The sequence below is a fragment of the Carassius carassius genome, chromosome 23 (genome assembly GCF_963082965.1).
Source record: "Carassius carassius chromosome 23, fCarCar2.1, whole genome shotgun sequence".
Lineage (NCBI taxonomy): Eukaryota > Metazoa > Chordata > Actinopteri > Cypriniformes > Cyprinidae > Carassius > Carassius carassius.
This window is the reverse complement of record NC_081777.1, coordinates 186,479-208,157: the sequence shown is the minus strand read 5'-3', so window position 1 is coordinate 208,157 and position 21,679 is coordinate 186,479. Positions and strand designations below refer to the sequence as shown.

The 21,679-nt window shown below is 41.6% G+C and overlaps 1 protein-coding gene across 1 annotated transcript in view; it reads right to left on the bottom strand.

The window, feature by feature from the left end:
* Positions 1-14,154: 14,154 nt before the first annotated feature.
* The window catches only part of LOC132101174 (tetraspanin-4-like), an 89,689-nt gene continuing 82,164 nt past the window's right edge, over positions 14,155-21,679 (bottom strand). The window contains exons 4-7 of the mRNA XM_059505883.1: positions 15,449-15,550; positions 15,201-15,332; positions 14,940-15,023; positions 14,155-14,869 (exon numbers count right to left, since the gene is read on the bottom strand). Coding sequence (XP_059361866.1) covers positions 14,801-14,869; positions 14,940-15,023; positions 15,201-15,332; positions 15,449-15,550 — 387 coding nt within the window. The 3' untranslated portion in view covers positions 14,155-14,800. The remainder of the gene's footprint in view (positions 14,870-14,939; positions 15,024-15,200; positions 15,333-15,448; positions 15,551-21,679) is intronic.

The following is a 21,679-nucleotide window of genomic DNA, read 5'->3' as shown; positions in this document are numbered from 1 at the left end:
TCTTCAAGGAATCAAAGGATGTGGAGGTTTGATGGTAAACGTCACCCAATAATTGTAGATGACAGTCATCAAACATATATACTTCCCGTCAAAAGCAGTCCATAGCAACAACCAAATCATGAACCTCGTAGAAGTATTTAATGTGAGATAATCCCAACCAGGACCACAGAGTTGGTACAAATTCATTTAGAGATACAGAAAAGTCCTTCTACAAAACACAAAATGCCTCCTGTTATTTATCTGCATCAAATCCCCTATACTCAATAAGCACAAAGATTATATTTTACCAGTAAATAAAGCATTAACATGAACGTTTTACTTACAGTTAAGCATGAAACAGACGCTTTCCCTACAGGACTTTGTTTGACCAAGGAGGTCAGCAATTAATTAGCATTATTAGTTATTAGTAATTTATTCTACTGCTCACATGTCTCTTTATTTAAACACAGTTGTCTCACTAATACCCCTAGTGGTGAGGAATGTAATTGCGGGCTAAGTAACTGCCAGGTGTCTGTTACACAATAATATTCACAATGACATGAAGGATATGTGTGTTCATTCAAAGAGAGGTTTTCTTATGAACTTATTTGAGAAGAGACCTTTTTTATGGGCATTATGTGTTTGTTTTAGAGAGACTTGAGTTAAGAGTAGCTTTGCCCATTCCTTTGAGCCATAAACTAGTGTTATCAGATCATGGGCGCCATATAGGGGGGAAAAGTTAGGACAATTCCAAGGGCCCCTGGCTGACAGGGGGCCAAACAAATAGGTAAAAACTAATTTAAAATTTGTATTATATTATACACTATATAAACCATCATCATTGAGTATATTTCAAATAATAATAAAATGAATGATGTCTTTTATTTTATTTTGTGAATAAAAGTTAAATATCCCCATTGACCAAAAAATAAAACATGCATATTGATCTGCATGACATGGTTTGGTCCTGCTTTAGCGCGCTTATCAGTGACGGTGTTTAGTTAGTTGCAGACAGTCAATCAATGCACGGCGCGCTAATAAATAATAAAACGAATAAAACGAAAAAAAAAAAAAAAATAATAATTTAAAATTAATGAAGGCTGATAGGCGGAATTACGCCGATAGATGTTCTCTCTCTCCCGAGCGCCCGCGCTCCATTTCCTCAGTTCTCATTTACAGCACACGATCAGTTCTAAGCGCTCAAATACACACACAACAGTTCAGATGTTTATTGTGTAGATTATCTCACGTAAATACAGTCGGTTATGGATTAAGTGAACGTGAACAGGTGTGTGAAAACTGAACGTGTGTCAGTATTTGATGAATGCCTTCCGACTGAAAAGGACAGCATTCCGAATTAAACACCTATGTCATTAATTTTAACCAACAAAAGACGTTAAATAAGTGTATACGTTAAGTAAAACCTACAGTATCTGGAAAAAGGAGTTTAATTTGTATCTCTTTTTGTGCTTCTTTAATACTACAAACACACACACACACACACACACACACACACACACACCCATATATATATATATATATATACAGTCGTGGCCAAAAGTTTTGAGAATTACATAAATATTGGAAATTGGAAAAGTTGCTGCTTAAGTTTTTATAATAGCAATTTGCATATACTCCAGAATGTTATGAAGAGTGATCAGATGAATTGCATAGTCCTTCTTTGCCATGAAAATTAACTTAATCCCAAAAAAACCTTTCCACTGCATTTCATTGCTGTCATTAAAGGAGCTGCTGAGATCATTTCAGTAATCGTCTTGTTAACTCAGGTGAGAATGTTGACGAGCACAAGGCTGGAGATCATTATGTCAGGCTGATTGGGTTAGAATGGCAGACTTGACATGTTAAAAGGAGGGTGATGCTTGAAATCATTGTTCTTCCATTGTTAACCATGGTGACCTGCAAAGAAACGAGTGCAGCCATCATTGCGTTGCATAAAAATGGCTTGACAGGCAAGGATATTGTGGCTACTAAGATTGCACCTAAATCAACAATTTATAGGATCATCAAGAACTTCAAGGAAAGAGGTTCAATTCTTGTAAAGAAGGCTTCAGGGCGTCCAAGAAAGTCCAGCAAGCGCCAGGATGGTCTCCTAAAGAGGATTGAGCTGCGGGATCGGAGTGCCACCAGTGCAGAGCTTGCTCAGGAATGGCAGCAGGCAGGTGTGAGCGCATCTGCACACACAGTGAGGACAAGACTTCTGGAAGATGGCCTGGTGTCAAGAAGGGCAGCAAAGAAGCCACTTCTCTCCAAAAAAAACATCAGGGACAGATTGATCTTCTGCAGAAAGTATAGTGAATGGACTGCTGAGGACTGGGGCAAAGTCATATTCTCCGATGAAGCCCCTTTCCGATTGTTTGGGGCATCTGGAAAAAGGCTTGTCCGGAGAAGAAAAGGTGAGCGCTACCATCAGTCCTGTGTCATGCCAACAGTAAAGCATCCTGACACCATTCATGTCTGGGGTTGCTTCTCATCCAAGGGAGTGGGCTCACTCACAATTCTGCCCAAAAACACAGCCATGAATAAAGAATGGTACCAAAACACCCTCCAACAGCAACTTCTCCCAACAATCCAACAACAGTTTGGTGAAGAACAAAGCATTTTCCAGCACGATGGAGCACCGTGCCATAAGGCAAAAGTGATAACTAAGTGGCTCGGGGACCAGAATGTTGAAATTTTGGGTCCATGGCCTGGAAACTCCCCAGATCTTAATCCCATTGAGAACTTGTGGTCAATCCTCAAGAGGCGGGTGGACAAACAAAAACCCACTAATTCTGACAAACTCCAAGAAGTGATTATGAAAGAATGGGTTGCTATCAGTCAGGATTTGGCCCAGAAGTTGATTGAGAGCATGCCCAGTCGAATTGCAGAGGTCCTGAAAAAGAAGGGCCAACACTGCAAATACTGACTCTTTGCATAAATGTCATGTAATTGTCGATAAAAGCCTTTGAAACGTATGAAGTGCTTGTAATTATATTTCAGTACATCACAGAAACAACTGAAACAAAGATCTAAAAGCAGTTTAGCAGCAAACCTTTTGAAAACTAATATTTATGTAATTCTCAAAACCTTTGGCCACGACTGTAGGCTATATATATATATCTATATAGTCTGTTGATGACTTGCAAGATTACACTCTTCATTCATCTTTCTTGATTAGGAATCATATTGAATATTGTTATTGCAGTAAAAGAGGATTTTTCACATTCAGGTGTTTCATATAATGCACTGCTATATGCAATCAACTCTAGTCTCAACTAGAGATTTATGAATCAGAGAGAAATATTACCTCATATCATGACTCTTAGATTAAAGCGAGTGTCACACTACAGCGTTCACACTGCTGCCATAAGATCATGTGGGTGTTTTATTGCAGAGGAAGAGAAATCAGGATGAATTATTGATCAGTGAAGCTGTAATGGAAGAAAGAGAGAGGCTTATTGTATGGAGCCAAATCATAATTCAAGTGTCTGGGGGAATATGTGTGTATATGTGTGTGTGTGTGTGTGTGTGTGTGTGCGCATTTATGAATGTGTTTGTGTATGTATGTATATATGTGGCCCTGGACCACAAAAGCAGTCACAAGTGTCAATTTTGAAAGTGAGAATTATGTTAACAAACAACTAACACATTTTGTTAGGATAGAACAATATTTGGCTGAGATACAACTATGTAAAAAATCTGGAATCTGAGGGTGCAAAAAAAATCTAAATTTCGAGAAAAATCACCTTTAAAGTTGTCCAAGTGAAGTTCTTAGCAATGCATATTACTAATCAAAAATTAAGTTTAAATATGTTTACTGTAGGAAATTTGCATCATCATGTAACATGATTTTTCACTTAATATCCTATTTATATCCGATTTTTGGCATAACAGAAAAATTTATAATTTTGACCCATACAATGTATTGTTGGCTATTGCTACAAATACCTATGATACTGATGATGTTTTTATGCTGCAGGGACACATGAGATCTTTCCTCTGAGAATGTGATGTGAGTCCAATTACATCTGAAAGAGCAGAAGCAGCTTCTGGGTTCAAAAAACATCTCGACAAATCGATCTGAACACATCTGAAGCTGAACTACTTCTGTTACTATTAGAAAAGAGAAACCGCAGCAGAAGTAATATTCAGTAACATATATAACTGTTAAAACAACTAACCACATCTGTATATTTGTAAAATAATTATTTGTCTCACAGGTGTGTATGTTAGAGATAGTCACATGACTGTAATGGTGTGTTTCATTCACACAGTTCAGTATGTTCAGAGTGGAAAACTAAAAGAACACTACATACTGTATACTAATAAAAAATAATCAGTATTTTAAACAGAAAAAATCATCCAGTAATACATGTATCAAACAGTACATTTACTTTGTCACATGACCTCATTAATTTGCACATTATGGAGTTAATTGGTATTAACAAAGGTTCAGAGTAGGGGCACGCCCCAAACAATCACCTGACTTCTAAAAACCTCCATATATACCGGGCCACTTCATACCGCACTGCTAGTCTCATTCTCTCAAAGGACAGGTGGACTTGCCTGTGCTGGACGTCGCTCTGTTCGATTCAATATCACTGGCGACACTCAAGGATCACCTCTCATCATCCAGATCGCAGTCTCTTTCGGAGCGGTCGCATTCAGTCGCGCACATTCTGGGCCACTAGTGTCTACTCCCAGGCTCATCTCGGGAGGTTTCTGAGCTGTTCCCGTACTCTACCCTCTCCGTCAGTGGGATCCGCGGGCCAAGATCACCATCATCGCTTGCGTTTTTTAGAATCCAGAGCCAAGGACAACTGAACCACGGGTCGCCTTGAACACGCACTTAAATCCAAGGTATCCAATTCAATCGTGCAGATAACAAATAGTTATTTCAACTATATTCAGTATCAATAAAACTTCTGTCATGACAAACTTTGAGCCCTCAGCACTTCTGGCAACTCCTAGGGAGTCACTCTCCATCACACGTGACGTCACGAGAATTCTCCTCCACAACATCAAAAGCAGCACCCCCCAGCGACAGGTAAGACATAATTCCACCTGCATTCGCTCAGTCTGATCTCTCTTCTCTTCTCTATGCTCACAGTTTGCTTATAAAACTCCACTCACAAACATCCTTTCATCCCAACATCCATTCCTATACCCTAGCTGATAACAGCAGTACGGCTCACAGCCCAAAGACACGCTGACTGGTTCAATTGAACATTCTAAATTGTTCCCCCTTGACTCATATGTATTACATACTTGTGTACAGATCGATTTATGTATTAACTGATTTTCACCATGAAATATAGCCACATATGCTGGTATGGCTTAATAAGTATACAAACAAATGATCAGCAATACGGCTCCATGTTTTCTAATAATTATCTATAACTATTTCTAAATTCCTGATGCCCATTCACTGTCCCTCACCCCATTCAAAACTAAAGGAGTGGCACATCTTGGGTATTCTATAGTCTTTGCACACACAGACCAGTCGGTCTCCTTCAACCTCCAATTCTATTTCCAAATCTTCTATTAATTCTCTCCCTCCCGCCCGCCTGCCTGCCTGCATCTTGCAAAACACCCCACTCACAAACATCCTTTCATCCCAACATCCTTTTTTCCCACCCTGACTTCAGCTGTTTACAGGAATATGGCTCTGCATCTCTAATAATCTCTAACAAATTTGACATCAACTGTGTCATAATGTTGTTACTTCTGCTCAAATAACGTTATTAAAACTGCAGCTAACACCACCACCATGGCGGCACCTCAGGTGGACGATCCTGCAGCTAACAACAGCACCGTTATCTTATTCAGGCTAGATCAGTCAGTGTGAACGCGCAGTCCTAAGCGCTGACTGTTTCTATAGCAAAAGGGACACTTCTAATGTCAGCTGCAGTGACGTGCTGACTTACTAATCGGCTCTTTCATTCAGAGGGCTTCCTGCGATTGAATGACCTATTGAGCATTGCATATTCTGTAGTGTTTGCTCACAAAGGCCAGCCGGTCTCCTTCAACCTCCAATTCTATTTCCAAAACCTCTTTCGATTCTCCCCCTCCCTCCCTTCCTCCCTCCCTTACTGCATCTTGCAACACACCCCACTCACAAACATCCTTTCATCCCAACATCCCTTCTTCCACCCTTCCTTCAGCCTATTCTTCCCTCTCTTTACCTCTCAATTGCACTCTCTCCTTACCTTCCCCTACCTCCTCCCCCCTCCTTCAACATCCATTCTTCCACCCTTCTTTCAGCCATTGTCAGGGCTTCCTCTCGTCTAACTGCAGGCGCCTTCACACCTGCGCATTTTGTGACAGAGCCATGCGAGAAACTCCTGCTCTCATATAACCCTATGACACCAGCAGACTGACTTGCAAAGCACCTCCGCACTCCTATCAAGAACCTGACATATTCGACAGGCCACTAGCAGAAGAGGCTAAATTAAATCAACTTATCTTCTCTCCACGACACTTGCATTCCAACCATTAACCATATCATCACAACCACATTCGATTCGACAACCACAACAGCTTGGTTGGCCAAAGCCGATACCACTAAATGCCAAGTCTTGCCTGTCCATTAAGAATCCGGTGAGGCTTCTGGGAAGGTGCCATTAATTCATCGTGAGCCACATTTGATTGCAGAAGCAGCCCTAGGATGTTAGTCTCTCTTTCTGAAGCTACAATGGATTCTTACTAACAACCACAGTATACTCACGTTCTTCACCTCCTCGAAGACTTCAGACAGTTGCACCTTCATCTGCACCACCATAATGAAGATATCCACACCAATCTATGTTTCACTAAGCTCTGCCTTACATTATCAGAGTAGAAACCTCAAAGCCTCACCCTTCATCTGAGCTAGACAGATGTACTAAGTGTCAGCTACCAGGACTTCTAGGCCACCGTAACAATGCCATCCAGATAATACTTCAAGGGAAATCCTTCACATCAGACATTCTGTCAAAAGCAAAAACCATCCCTTCCCCTGCGACAGAGTCACATTAGATAAACACGCAATGGAATTGTGCCTCCGGCAACAAATGGAACAACATTTCGTTAAATAATATCTACATCTCTCATCCCAGCTGCATCCAACTCTATACTGATGCAACACCCTAAATAGACTTCAGCAGTTAATATGGTGGCTGCTGGGTTGATTCTGAACAGCCTCCGGAATTCAGTTCCTACAATCCACAGTCAAGAGCAGTCCACAGCATAATGAAACATATCGCATAGTCATAACAGCCATCCTTGGGGGTTTGAATAGTCCAAATCTACTCATCCACTCAGACTATGCAGCAGAAGTTGAAATCATAAACAAGGGATGACTATGTTTGGCAGTTATGCAATTCATGCATAGGCCCACATAATCTACTCAACAACAATTCCTCCTCTGAGCAACTCCTATATCAAGACTCCTCAATCTCGTAACCGACTCTTTGTTTCTTTTCCCATTTCAGAAGTTAGACTTGGCTCCAGAATAAACATTCATCCCTCGTCGGTCATACCACAGACCAAACACCAAACAGGCTTCCCAAGAAGCCATTCTTAATTGCCTTGCTCCAAGCATGATCTCCAGGATACCTCTCCGGCTGGAACTGTCTCAAAGCTTCCTTTCCCATCAACCGACCTACCGTCCATCTAAAACTTAATATCTTACGCTCATTCTGTCCTCGGATCCCCATGTGCATTTTTAAACCTACTTGATCAACTATTCCTACGAATAACCACTGGCTACGTTTGCCCAGCTTTTCTCATTCTCACACATTCGTACTTCTAAAGGCTTACGAAAACAAGAACCTGTGTTAACCATCTAATTAGCCTCTGCATCCTCTCCGCATGATCAGGCATTCAGAGCTCACACTTAACTCAGCTCTTCCCAACTTTGGGGGTCCTCATTGTCTGGCCTAAATATATGCTAGAGACGTTACCCCCACCCTGAGTCTCTCTGAGCCATTAATTCAAAATGCCCTGATCAACCTGACCATCATCCCATTCCTTTCAACCCTTCATCCCATTCCTTCGACCCCTTAATCCTCTTTCTACTCTTCCCCATTTTCATAGCTTGTTTGTGGTGTGGTCCTATATAGTGAAATGGAGTTAATTGGTATTAACAAAGATTCAGAGCAGGGTCACGCCCCCCAAACAATCACCTGACTTCTAAAAACCTCCATTTATACCGGGCCACCTCATACCGCACTGCTAGTCTCGTTCTCTCGAATTCACCCCTCCCTGCCTTTCTCATCCATTCAGCCAACCTTATCCCACATTATATTTCTATCAGGTTGTTTCGGGGGGTCCTCATTGTCTGGCCTAAATAGGTACCCCCACTCTGAGTCTCTCTGAGACATAAATTCAAGATGCCCTGATCAACCTGATTGTCATCCCATTCCCTCAACCCCTTCATCCTCTTTCTACTCTTTTCATAGCTTGTTTGTGGCGTGGTCCTAGCTAGTGAAAGTGTTTATCAGGGTTGCCAAGTGTGTGGCTTTACTGCAGAATTGGATTACATTTACACTCTTGCTGTGGGTTTTTGTGAAGTCCACTGGTCTCCCTGAAACACTATTTCATCGGAGGGGTCGACTCAGTATTGTATCTGGTTATTGAACAGGTTACATTCAGTTAGTTTCTCTTGATTGACCAGACTTGTCTGATTTCTAATCCGTGCATTAGTTTTGTTTCTTGTAGGGGGTATACAGTATATTTACAGATCTAATTATATAGAAAGTGTGTAAGCATATAGTGGCCCCAAAAGCATCAGGACAAAAATGACACTGAGAACATGAGAAAGACATTGCAGAAGATAAAGCATGTGTAATTTATTTAAAGAGAGCACAAGCACACATGAACTCATTTTGTTAGCAAAATTCAATTCCATTTACACAAAATGGCAAAAGATGCCCAGAGAATATAAACACAGAGAGTCTTGTTTCATTTTCATCATCAGATAAATCTCATGCTGTGCATTAATAACCTGAAAGCTGAAGTGCTGAATCTGCAAAAAGACACGTCTGAACCCAGGGATTGTGTCAAAAATGACTGAAATGCCTTCGTCTAATGGATTTATGAAGGCAGTATGTCCTTCACTGCTTGTGATTTTCCACAAACCTGTGCCTTTTGTGCCATGAATGCTGTGAAATGCATGTTTCTGGGCAACTTTTTCAACCTTTGATCTTATTTTCTCATGAGAAGTTAGTATTGTAGTTGCATATGGAGTGTGTCTGCTAATTCTGCCTGCGGAGTCACTGATTGAGCTATCAGGCGCAGCCGATCTGTCAACCAATGTTGACAGGTGTGCTGCTGTTCATACCGTTCATAGAGGACCTCTACAGCCCTGAAAGACAGCGGAGACCAGGACAACTAGAGCCCCAGATACAGATCCCCTGTAAAGACCTTGTCTCAGAGGAGCACCAGGACAAGACCACAGGAAACAGATGATTCTTCTGCACAATCTGACTTTACTGCAGCCTGGAATTGAACTACTGGTTTCGTCTGGTCAGAGGAGAACTGGCCCCCCAACTGAGCCTGGTTTCTCCCAAGGTTTTTTTCTCCATTCTGTCACCGATGGAGTTTTGGTACCTCTGACTTGCTTAGTTGGGGTCACTTCATTTACAGCGATATCATTGAAATGATTGCACAGATACTATTTAAACTGAACTGAGCTGGATGATGACATCACTGAATTCAATGATTAACTGCCTTTAATTGAAAATATTGTCCTTCTGCATTATTGACACACTATTTTCCTGTTTAATACTGTAAAGCTGCATGATACAATCTGTATTGTTAAAAGCACTTTATAAATAAAGGTGAATTGACTTGACAAAAAGGTCACACTGGATTCTGTTACATCAGTGGTTCCCAAACCTGTCCTGGAGGACCCCCTGCCATGCACATTTTATATGTCTCTCTAATCAGACACACCCAATTTAGTTCGTGCAGTCTCTACTAACGAGCTGATGAGTGGAATTAGGTGTGTTAGATAATGGAGACATACAAAAGGTGCAGGGCAGGGGGGCCTCCAGGACAGGTTTGGGAAGCACTGTGTTACATTCTTCGTGAAATATCATGAAAATATAACTTTATTTATTAGTGTAAATGCTTTGGAACAATAGTGTTGCTGCCCTTACTGCATTTACTAATGAAATCATAACACATTCTGATTGATATATATAATGCTACCAGTAGTATTTGAAATGGCAAAGGAAATTCAATAAATTAATTATTCTCAATTTTGTACATATTTATTTCCATTATTTCTCATAGGTATAGGAAATGTAGATCCAAATACAGGAATACATTGACATGTTACATTTTTTCATTTCAAAATGAATTCAGCTAAACGCTTCCATCAAGTGAAACATTTCACAAACAGAAGCTTGTTAGTTTCAAAATGATAAAATTATACAAATACTGTTAAAATGAAGGTATCTGAGAGTCGACCGTGAGTTTGTGGTGGATCTGTTTTTCAGTTTTAAAGGGATGATGAACTGCCTCTGCTTGTTATTTGGTACTGTTCTCTGAGGTCCACTTATAATGTTATCACAATTTTTACATAAACATAATTTAGAAGCAATAGGCTATTTGCTGTCCTGTTTTACCCCCCTCATCAGACCTTTAAATATTATGCTGTGATTGGCTAACAGTTGTGTATAAATTTTAAATTAAATTAATGCATTTAGCAGACGCTTTTATCCAAAGTGACTTACAGTGCATTCAGGCTAACATTTTTTTTTTTTTTTTTTACTTAACACGTGTTCCCTGGGAATCAAGCCCACAACCTTAAGCTGCTACGCAACACTCTACCACTTGAGCCACAGGAGCACATATGAATGATAAGCTACATTCCTCACAGATGAACGCTGCTGTGATTTAGGTTAAAAACGCAGAAATACTCATGTGATTCCTGTTAAATTAGCTGTAATAATAAACAAAGCAATAGTGATCACATAATAAAAACAGTTCCCCACACTCACACAGTTGCAACTTTAATATTGGATCCAAAATGGTCACAGCATTTAGTTTCAATCTTTCTGAAAATCCTGTGTCGAATTGTCCCTTGTTTTTTAACAAATCTTACAATCTTGTTTGAATCGCAAATACAAATAAAGTAAAACAAAGGACAGAGTTCTTATTAATGTGGTCTGTATCTTCATTAAAAAAGCCTAACCCTAACCCTAAAATTGGGATCATAAGGAAGACAAAGCTAACTGTTTTTCCACAGCTTGGCACTGCACAGCATCTTGTTGTCTTCAGAGCATCTTTATTGTTTGGTTTCTGTGTAGACCTGGGGTCCGTTTAAATAAGATGGTTCATCCAACTCTGAGTTATAACTTGAACTCTGAGTTGACTTACTCTGAGATGGGAAACTCTTGAGTTTTTGGGTTCAGAAAAGCTGAATTGTGTTAGTTCAGTCAACTCTGAGTAGGTTAACTCTGAGTTTAGCGCGTGGACCAGGACTATGAAAAGCCTTGATCAATGGAGCTCCGATATTACAATACACCATGGCAACAGCTCCTGACAAAAATACATCTGCATACTTCAGACTCAATACAAGTTAAAATCTTATAAGTGCTATAATATCACAGGTGAAATATATATATATATATATATATATATATATATATATATATATATATATATATATATATATATATATATATATATATATAATTTAAGTGCAGTTTTTTATTTTACAAATGATCCGCCAATAGGGTAAGAAAAATACAGCAGTGGCTATTTACACTAAGTGGAATTAACATACAGTCGTGGCCAAAAGTTTTGAGAATTACATAAATATTGGAAAAGTTGCTGCTTAAGTTTTTATAATAGCAATTTGCATATACTCCAGAATGTTATGAAGAGTGATCAGATGAATTGCATAGTCCTTCTTTGCCATGAAAATTAACTTAATCCCAAAAAACCTTTCCACTGCATTTCATTGCTGTCATTAAAGGACCTGCTGAGATTATTTCAGTAATCGTCTTGTTAACTCAGGTGAGAATGTTGACGAGCACAAGGCTGGAGATCATTATGTCAGGCTGATTGGGTTAGAATGGCAGACTTGACATGTTAAAAGGAGGGTGATGCTTGAAATCATTGTTCTTCCATTGTTAACCATGGTGACCTGCAAAGAAACGAGTGCAGCCATCATTGCGTTGCATAAAAATGGCTTCACAGGCAAGGATATTGTGGCTACTAAGATTGCACCTAAATCAACAATTTATAGGATCATCAAGAACTTCAAGGAAAGAGGTTCAATTCTTGTAAAGAAGGCTTCAGGGCGTCCAAGAAGGTCCAGCAAGCGCCAGGATGGTCTCCTAAAGAGGATTGAGCTGCGGGATCGGAGTGCCACCAGTGCAGAGCTTGCTCAGGAATGGCAGCAGGAAGGTGTGAGCGCTTCTGCACGCACAGTGAAGCCAAGACTTCTGGAAGATGGCCTGGTGTCAAGAAGGGCAGCAAAGAAGCCACTTCTCTCCAAAAAAAACATCAGGGACAGACTGATCTTCTGCAGAAAGTATAGTGAATGGACCGCTGAGGACTGGGGCAAAGTCATATTCTCCGATAAAGCCCCTTTCCGATTGTTTGGGGCATCTGGAAAAAGGCTTGTCCTTAGAAGAAAAGGTGAGCGCTACCATCAGTCCTGTGTCATCCCAACAGTAAAGCATCCTGACACCATTCATGTGTGGGGTTGCTTTTCATCCAAGGGAGTGGGCTCACTCACAATTCTGCCCAAAAACACAGCCATGAATAAAGAATGGTACCAAAACACCCTCCAACAGCAACTTCTTCCAACAATCCAACAACAGTTTGGTGAAGAACAATGCATTTTCCAGCACGATGGAGCACCGCGCCATAAGGCAAAAGTGATAACTAAGTGGCTCGGGGACCAGAATGTTGAAATTTTGGGTCCATGGCCTGGAAACTCCCCAGATCTTAATCCCTTTAAGAACTTGTGGTCAATCCTCAAGAGGCGGGTGGACAAACAAAGACCCACTAATTCTGACAAACTCCAAGAAGTGATTATGAAAGAATGGGTTGCTATCAGTCAGGATTTGGCCCAGAAGTTGATTGAGAGCATGCCCAGTCGAATTGCAGAGGTCCTGAAAAAGAAGGGCCAACACTGCAAATACTGACTCTTTGCATAAATGTCATGTAATTGTCGATAAAACCCTTTGAAACGTATGAAGTGCTTGGTATTATATTTCAGTACATCACAGAAACAACTGAAACAAAGATCTAAAAGCAGTTTAGCAGCAAACTTTTTGAAAACTAATATTTATGTAATTCTCAAAACTTTTGGCCACTACTGTACTTCTTAGTGATAGATCCTATTTACAGTAGGCTAAGTGCAAATAGCTCTAGATGCTGTTTACAGTTTACTGTTTTCTTTCCAACAAGCTAAGTGTCAATAATAATTAGATGCTCTTTATACTTTATACTGGCAGATACATAATATTTGCACCTCAGTATTGTTGAATATTAACAGGATGCAATAATAACAGATTGTAAATGATTACGCTTACTAAAATTATAAATACTTTTATCATTATTAAACACTCGTTAGGCACTTATTTATTTATTATTGAAAATAAATTCTAATGTGATATATGATGGGACAAGTAAGAAGAAACCTGTCAATCGCATTAAAAGTCAGTTCTCAGCACCATACATGTTACTGCCTACACCAATGAAGCCATTATTCACGCAAGTCGTTTTTAACCTTGTGTGACAGTGAATGAATGAATGAATGAATGAATGGAGTATGAACATCGCTTGTACTTTAAAAAGGGGGAGTAGACTAAAAGAAACTCTGGGTTTACAGAAGAAAACCTGCTCCCGACCAGGTTAGGTTCATGATATAAGTTATCATGGTAACTGACTCGGAGTATAAGTTACCTCTCTTTCGGAAACGGGCTTGAGTTATCCTGCTTTACTGCGTTTGACAAATCTCCCATTCTGAAATGGAAAACCCAGAGTTTCCCTCATTTCAGGGTTAACATACTCAGCGTTTTCACTTAACCTCCTTTCTGAAACAGGTCCCAGCTTTCCCTCTCATAAACAACAATGTAGAATTGGTGGGTGGGGCTAAACAGGCAGCGATGTAGAATTGGTGGGTGGGGCTAAACAGGCAGCGATGTAGAATTGGTGGGTGGGGCTAAACAGGCAGCGATGTAGAATTGGTGGGTGGGGCTAAACAGGCAGCGATGTAGAATGTATCATGTAGAACTGCCTGGCACAGAAAGGACACACATTGTGTACAATCGGTTCTTGAGCCCACAATCAATCCCACAACGTTAATCTGTGCTTTTGCTCTTTAACTGAATCAGCTCTGCTGAACATACTTGTGCTTCTTCCTACATATGGGAAGTACTTTATTTGCTCAAGTAAAATGTGTCTGTTTTATTACTTTTTGTTTTAAAGACTATGCCAAATAAGTCAAATATACAAAAATGTTTTCTAAAATCTTACCTTTTAAATCTATTGAGAACTCGCTCTGAATAAATATAAACAGTGGATGTTAATTTCATGTATATTAATATGAAATTATACAAATATAAAATTAGTTTCCCGTTTCCCTCTTTAAAATTTCTGTATTTTCTTCACAAATAGACCAAAGAAAACCCTAACCAAAAAAAGAATGTCCCTTAAATATTCACAATAAAGAGCTGTTATTTCAGTTGATCTGGCTTATAAAATCATTTTGCAAATAGCAGTGTGTAAGCGAAACATGATGACTGATTTCTACAGTGACGGACACAAGTTTTGGATGGAGAAGCAGGAATGTGTTTGGTCCGGTTCTGCATCTCTATGCGTAGAAGGTCTCCACTTTTACAGCGTGACAGAATATGGTCATCGAGAACACCAGCCCCAGGATCTGCAAACACACGTAACGATGATCACCACTGAGCTTTCGTGTATGGACTGTTGTGATAAGTGTTCAGTACCTGTGTTAGAGCCGTACACAGAGCGAAGATCCACAGAGCCACCAGATTCTCCTGCAGCCAGCCCTTCACTCGCTCGTAACACGGCTGTGGACACAAACCACAGTGCTCAGTCAGCAAAGAGAGAGATGGACAACACCACATTTACACTAGACTTTCTGTCTGTCTATTTCACTCAGAAGATACATCAACACAGGAGACAGAAGAGCATTGCTAAACTGTTCTCTGTGTTCTTCAGAGGCCAAAGCTTATGAAGCTTCTTACCGCTGTCCACCAGGTGCCAGGATTCTCCAGACCACAGTTATCACTGTACTCCAGACAGCAGGAGTCCGGCACACGCGTCGCGTTATAGACGTGAAACCAGTCCGTGTGATTGGTCACTCCACAGCAGCGAAACTACGGCACACACACACACATACCATCTTCATGTCTCCTTCCTTCAATACACTCAATCATATCTTACAGTGCTACACCAATAATCTCGAGCATAGAAATGAATGCAGTAACAGTACGTCGGTTTGGACGATGCTCCAGGCATTGGTCAGGCCGATGTTTCCTTCAGTCCCAAACAGCTGCAGGCCTTTCTTCAGGTCGCTTTGCGCATACAGATCAATCTAGAACATGCCGTAAAGAAAAGCACATTCACCTAAGAATGACATTAACACCTGACTCTCATTTTCTGACACATACATGGACATAACTTGACATTCTGTCACAGAATGTTGATACAAAAATTATTTAATCTCACCCTGATCTTGTTTTTAGGATAAGGACCCTTAGTCTAATCCAGTTTCTGTAAATGTGCCAAATCCAATTACAGTCAAACATAAAATAATGTCCCTGAAATGTACCATTAATATAAGTGTCAGTAAATCAGTGTAACTACTCTTAAACATGCTTTACATTTTAACAGCTCAATTTAACATAATACACACACGGTGTTTGCATTTAAAGTTTATTGTTTTCAACACACTGAAAACATACGCAGGTGAAAGCAAGCCTGTTCTTGAGTCCACAGGCATTGGATCAAACTGTGAGTAATGAGTTACATACTGTACGTGACTATAACTGATCTACACACGCTGTGATTCTTCAGAGCGACAGATGATACTCCTGATAGTTCTTCTGCTGCATTTACAGATACATTTAGAAACAATTAATATCTGTCACTGATATGCCAAGGACACACAAAAACTGTGCATATAGTTGCACATATGAGCCTCATCCATTAAACACATCACACTTTAATTTTCGGTGTTGTAAAAATTGTTGTACTAAATTTGGTGTAACAGTTTACTTGTGAATGCATTAATATGTGATTTTCACAGAAAAGCATTGATTGTATTGGAGTTTCATGCATGAGGCCCATTGAGTGTAGCATTTAATGTGTGTACAATAAAGGAAATTAGAAATTTCACTGATTTTAGCACTAAATTCAGAAACAGCAATATAATGAAAGGCAGCTCTATAAATAGTTAAATTCCTTAATGTTAATAATCAATTAGGCAAATCATATTGTTCATTAGTGTAAGCTGTGGGAGATTTCACCACAACACGGCACATTAAATTCTGATGCCGATGAACACATAGCTGTGATGGCATGTTTTATATTAGAGTCGGAGCGATCATTTGTTTAATTTTCTGTAAAAACTACTTTAAAGCAAAAAGTTTACTTAATATGCAATGGTACATATGCATACGCATATTAAATATGATCAGACTGATGAATCTCTTGACAGAAGCAGTAAACACAAAGACAGAAAACTAAGGTGGAAACTAATAATTCACATTAAAATATTTAACCTGTTCCTCTCTAAATATGAGAGTGATGTGTTTATGGAATATCATCCCTTTCTGATCACTGGCATATGAGTAAAAAATGAGGGTTTGCAGTCTTTACTACAGAGGAATTGCACTTCCGTCATCAATCGGCCAAACAGACTGTCATCAATTAATTATTCAACACCACAAACAGAGAGGAAATAGAAAAACAGGAAAAAGGCAGTTAGAAAGACAGCAATCTATTCTGTTGAAGCTGCCAGTGAAAGCCATCCTCAGAGTGTTTCTGTGTCTTTCTCCAGACCGGATTTGAGTGCACGCATGCTCTAGAAATGTAAATGTGTGTTAAATAAGCATCACGGCAGGGTTTTCATGCCTCCTTCCAGGTCCTATGACAGGCTGCGGCACCATTACAAACACGTGTCTATATCATCTATACCAGCTCCTCCATAATTCCCTGTGATCCGTCTGCCTTCCTCATAGCTGGCTGCGTCTCCTCTGTTCCCGTGATTTGTTTCTGTTTTGTTTTTGCCTTGTTTGCTTTTTTGTTTAAGTTTTATTCTAATTAAAAGATTTTTCCCTGCACTTGGACCCAGACTCTGTTTCTTCCTCTGCGCGTCCTACTGCGCTGTGACAGAATACAGCCAGCAAACATGGGTCCAGCAGGGAGATTTCTCGATGTCCACCAGGGAGATCGGGCCATCAAGGATTACACCAGGGACTTTGTGGGGGCTGCTCAGTTGTCGGCTACAGAGAGGACCTGCCTTATGGTGTGCTTCTGGGGAGGCCTAGCCGAGCCCTTCAGGTCCCTTATGCCATTCTGCCACCCCGAGGAGACTCTGGAGGACTATACTATATCAACCTGGCTCTGCAGGAGAGCGGCTCAGCTGTCAGGGTGGGGAAGCCTACCCATGATGTTCCCTGCGAGGCGGTGGCAGTGGCCGCTCACGCTTCCCCCGAGGTCACGGTGGCTGTTCGCGAATCCCCCGAGGCGGTGGTGTGTGCTCAGAGAGCTCCAGAGGCTGCGGTGTCCGCTCAGGATTGCCACGAGGTGGCAGTGTCCGCTCAGGATTCCCACGAGGTGGCGGTGTCCTCTCAGGATTCCCATGAGGCGGCGGTGTCCCCTCAGGATTCCCACCAGGTGCCGGTGTCCACTCAGGATTCCCACGAGGTGCCGGTGTCCACTCAGGATTCCCACGAGGTGGCGGTGTCCTCTCAGGATTCCCATGAGGCGGCAGCGTCCCCTCAGGATTCCCACGAGGTGCCGGTGTCCACTCAGGATTCCCACGAGACGCCGGTGGCCGCTCTGAAAGCTCCAGAGGCAGCGGCATCCACTCACTACCCTCTCGGGCGGCAGCATCTGCTCTCAGTTTCCCCGAGGCGGGGGAGGCGGCGTCCGCTCACAGCTCCCCTGAGGCAGTGGCGGTGTCTGCTCACGGTTCCCCCGGACCAGGAAGCCCCTCTGAGCAATCTAGCCAGACATCAATGAAATTTTGAAATGACATGCCCGGGGCCTGATGATTAAGAATGCTCATGCAGAAGCCTATTACCTGGCCGCATGATCCATGAAGCCGGAACCAGACACTTGACAAAAGCACTGATGCCTCGTCTGGATCAGATTCCTTAGGCCTTGACTACCTTGCTTTGACCCGCGATTCCTCCTACACCTTCCCTGGGTGAGAAGCGCAAGCTGTGACACTGGCCTTCTGTGCCAGTCTTTGATCCTCAGACCAAGATGGACCAGGACCCTTATGTTGTTCTGGCTCAGACCTGGACCTTCTTGGAATGGAGGATTTGAGGCTTAGATAGCAAGGAGGGAGTATTAACAAAGGATGACTCACCCATAGAGAGATAGCTAGCCAGCATCTCTTCTACAGGAGGCATCCTCTCGTAGTAATTTTTGCGCATTGCCTCAATATTGGCATAACTCATATGCTGGAATCAATGGATGCATGAGAAAAATGGCCTCTTCCATTCCTTCTCGAACTCTGTATGGCGATCTGGAAGAAATGGAAGACTCAGCTGAGCTGGAGGGCTATGGCCAGAAAAATAATGCTCATTGAGATGACCTTGCGGTGTCACTTTCTTAGCCTACTTCCAGAGCAAGTCCTAAATCTATAACCTCCAACTGCTCATCATATCCAGAGCAGGAGTATTGGCAAGGCTCAGCCTCAGCTTCTTCACCATCCTCAGACATCTCCTGCTCTTTCTGGGCCGAATCCAGAAGAGCACTGGTCCCCGGATGAGATGATGTTAAATAAATAACATCATCCTCCAGCGGCTCTTTCTCGTCCACAGCGGACGAGTACGAAAAAGAAGAAACCCTCTTTAAACTCATTGGCAAGGTCCACCTGCAATCCCCAGGACCTCATTCTCCTCTGTGCCTCAGCAGTGTCGGGTCCTGAACTGCAGGAAGCAGATGGCTGACCCTCTTTCCTCAAAAAGAGAGACAAAAGAGAGCGGAGCTTTTTCATCGTAAAACGCTCACAATACAGACAAATTGCCCCCTCAAGGACATCATGTGCGTGCTTCTCGCTAAACAAAAAAAAAACACAATTGTGTTTGTCAAATAACGATGACACAGATGCACACATCCTCTAAACATTTTGCTTGTGCTTGCCATGATGATAGAATAAAGATTGCTCTTATCCAGTTCAAAAAGCACACTTCAAACAAAACGGTCAGTGAACACAAAGAAGTGGATAAAGTCTTCTCCCGGCGCCAATTTATAATATAGTCGCACTTGTAGTAACGTTATGGGCTGTTGCCAACCAACGTGTTGTTGGTGTTTTTCAATCTATGCTTCAGACACGGGTCACAATGAGCCGTTCCCCATAGCGACCCCTAGAGAATGCAGTACTCGAAAAAGAACTTGAAAGGGAACTATCTACAAAATAACACACTTTCCACCTTATATTGCCAGTGTGTCAGTGTAATCTCTCCCTTTAGATCTGAGCGGATCCTCATCACCAGCAGCGTGTTTCATGTTCTGCTGATGTGTGTGTAAATCACTTTATTCCTCGAGCTCACTTCAGTTCAAAAACGACAGTGATAAAATCTAATTAAAGACATTGATAATGACAAACCCTAAACCTACAAGACAAACGCTTTCCATTCTTATAGATCAATTCAAAAATAACTTTATTATTCAATTATGAACTTTTTTTCTTTTCCCAATGGAGACCACAGTCCAGATGTCAAATTCTCTTTAAGGATGCTAAGTTCACTTTGCAGTGATCTTAAGTCTTCAGCAGATATTTTCTTTACCATTAGAGCTCAGTCACACTGAACAGAGAGAAACACGAATATCCAAACACGTTCATCAAAACAGTATTAAAATCTGACAATGACGGTATCATGTGTTTCTTTAACTCACATCTCTAAAAATTGCATTCTTCAGGCTGGAATCGATCTCCATCTCTATTAGTGGTTGACCAATATATCGGCTGATATTTAACATTTTTCTAATATCGGCCAATAAGTTTTCCAGTTTGGCCGATGTGTTCGAGATGGGACTTTTATTTTGAGAGTGCTGAGAATGACCTGAGCATACAGTGATCACATTCTCCCTCTCGTTCGCTGTTGTCATTAACAGTTCTGTCTAATACAGATAGAAGTAATAATCAGCTAGAACAGTTAAACAAATGAATTAAAATTCGTAAAGTATCATAACAATTGCTTTTATATTATGAGTAATAGAAAGACAAAGATAATACTTTCTTGTTTGCTGTCAGCATTCAGCAAATACCCAATTATTTAATTTAAACAAATCTTTGAATGACTAATGAACATTTCATTTCACAAACCATGCACACTTGTCAAATCCCGTTGTGAGATCTTGTCATGTGTGCCTGAATCCTGCATGATCACATATTCTCTGCGTGACGGTCAGTCTGTGTGAACTGAATATGGACAGGAGGAGAGTTCAGCTTCATTGAGACACACGATCCACAAACTTTAAACTCATGGTTTCAAATTAGGTAGCACTTCATGCTTTTTCCTACTGTCATATTCATGTCATTTCCAATGTGCTCCATGTAAAATGAGTGTTACCTTAGGTATATTTAAAAAAAAAGATTCCCAATGCACACAAACTTCCCAGAATACTGAGTGCTCTGTTGGTTACAGTGTTTACTTCCTTTTTAAATATATTTGTATTAAATATTTATTTGTGAGACCTATCCCCGAACGGCAGTGCAGAGTACCCGGCCTTCTTGGAGTCTCTGGAAAGGGTGCTGGAAAGTGCTCCGACTGGGGACTCCGTCGTTTTACTGGGGGACTTCAACGCCCACGTGGGCAACAACAGTGACACCTGGAGGGGCGTGATTGGGAGGAACGGCCCCCCTGATCTGAACCCGAGCGGTGTTCAGTTATTGGACTTCTGTGCTAGTTACAGCTTGTCCATAACAAACACCATGTTCAAGCATAAGGGTGTCCATCAGTACACGTGGCACCAGGACACACTAGGCCGTAGGTCGATGATCGACTTTGTGGTCGTTTCATCCGACCTCCGGCCGTATGTCTTGGACACTCGGGTGAAGAGAGGGGCGGAGCTGTCAACTGATCACCACCTGGTGGTGAGTTGGATCCGATGGCGGGGGAGGAAGCTGGACAGACTCGGCAGACCCAAACGTACTGTGAGGGTCTGCTGGGAACGTTTGGCCGAGTCTCCTGTCAGAGAGATCTTCAACTCCCACCTCCGGCAGAGCTTCGACCGGATCCCGAGGGAGGCTAGAGATATTGAGTCCGAGTGGACCATGTTCTCCACCTCCATTGTCGAAGCGGCCGCTCGGAGCTGTGGCCGTAAGGTCTCCGGTGCCTGTCGAGGCGGCAATCCCCGAACCCGGTGGTGGACACCGGAAGTAAGGGATGCCGTCAAGCTGAAAAAGGAGTCATATCGGGCCTGGTTGGCTTGTGGGACTCCTGAGGCAGCTGACAGGTACCGGCAGGCCAAGCGGACTGCA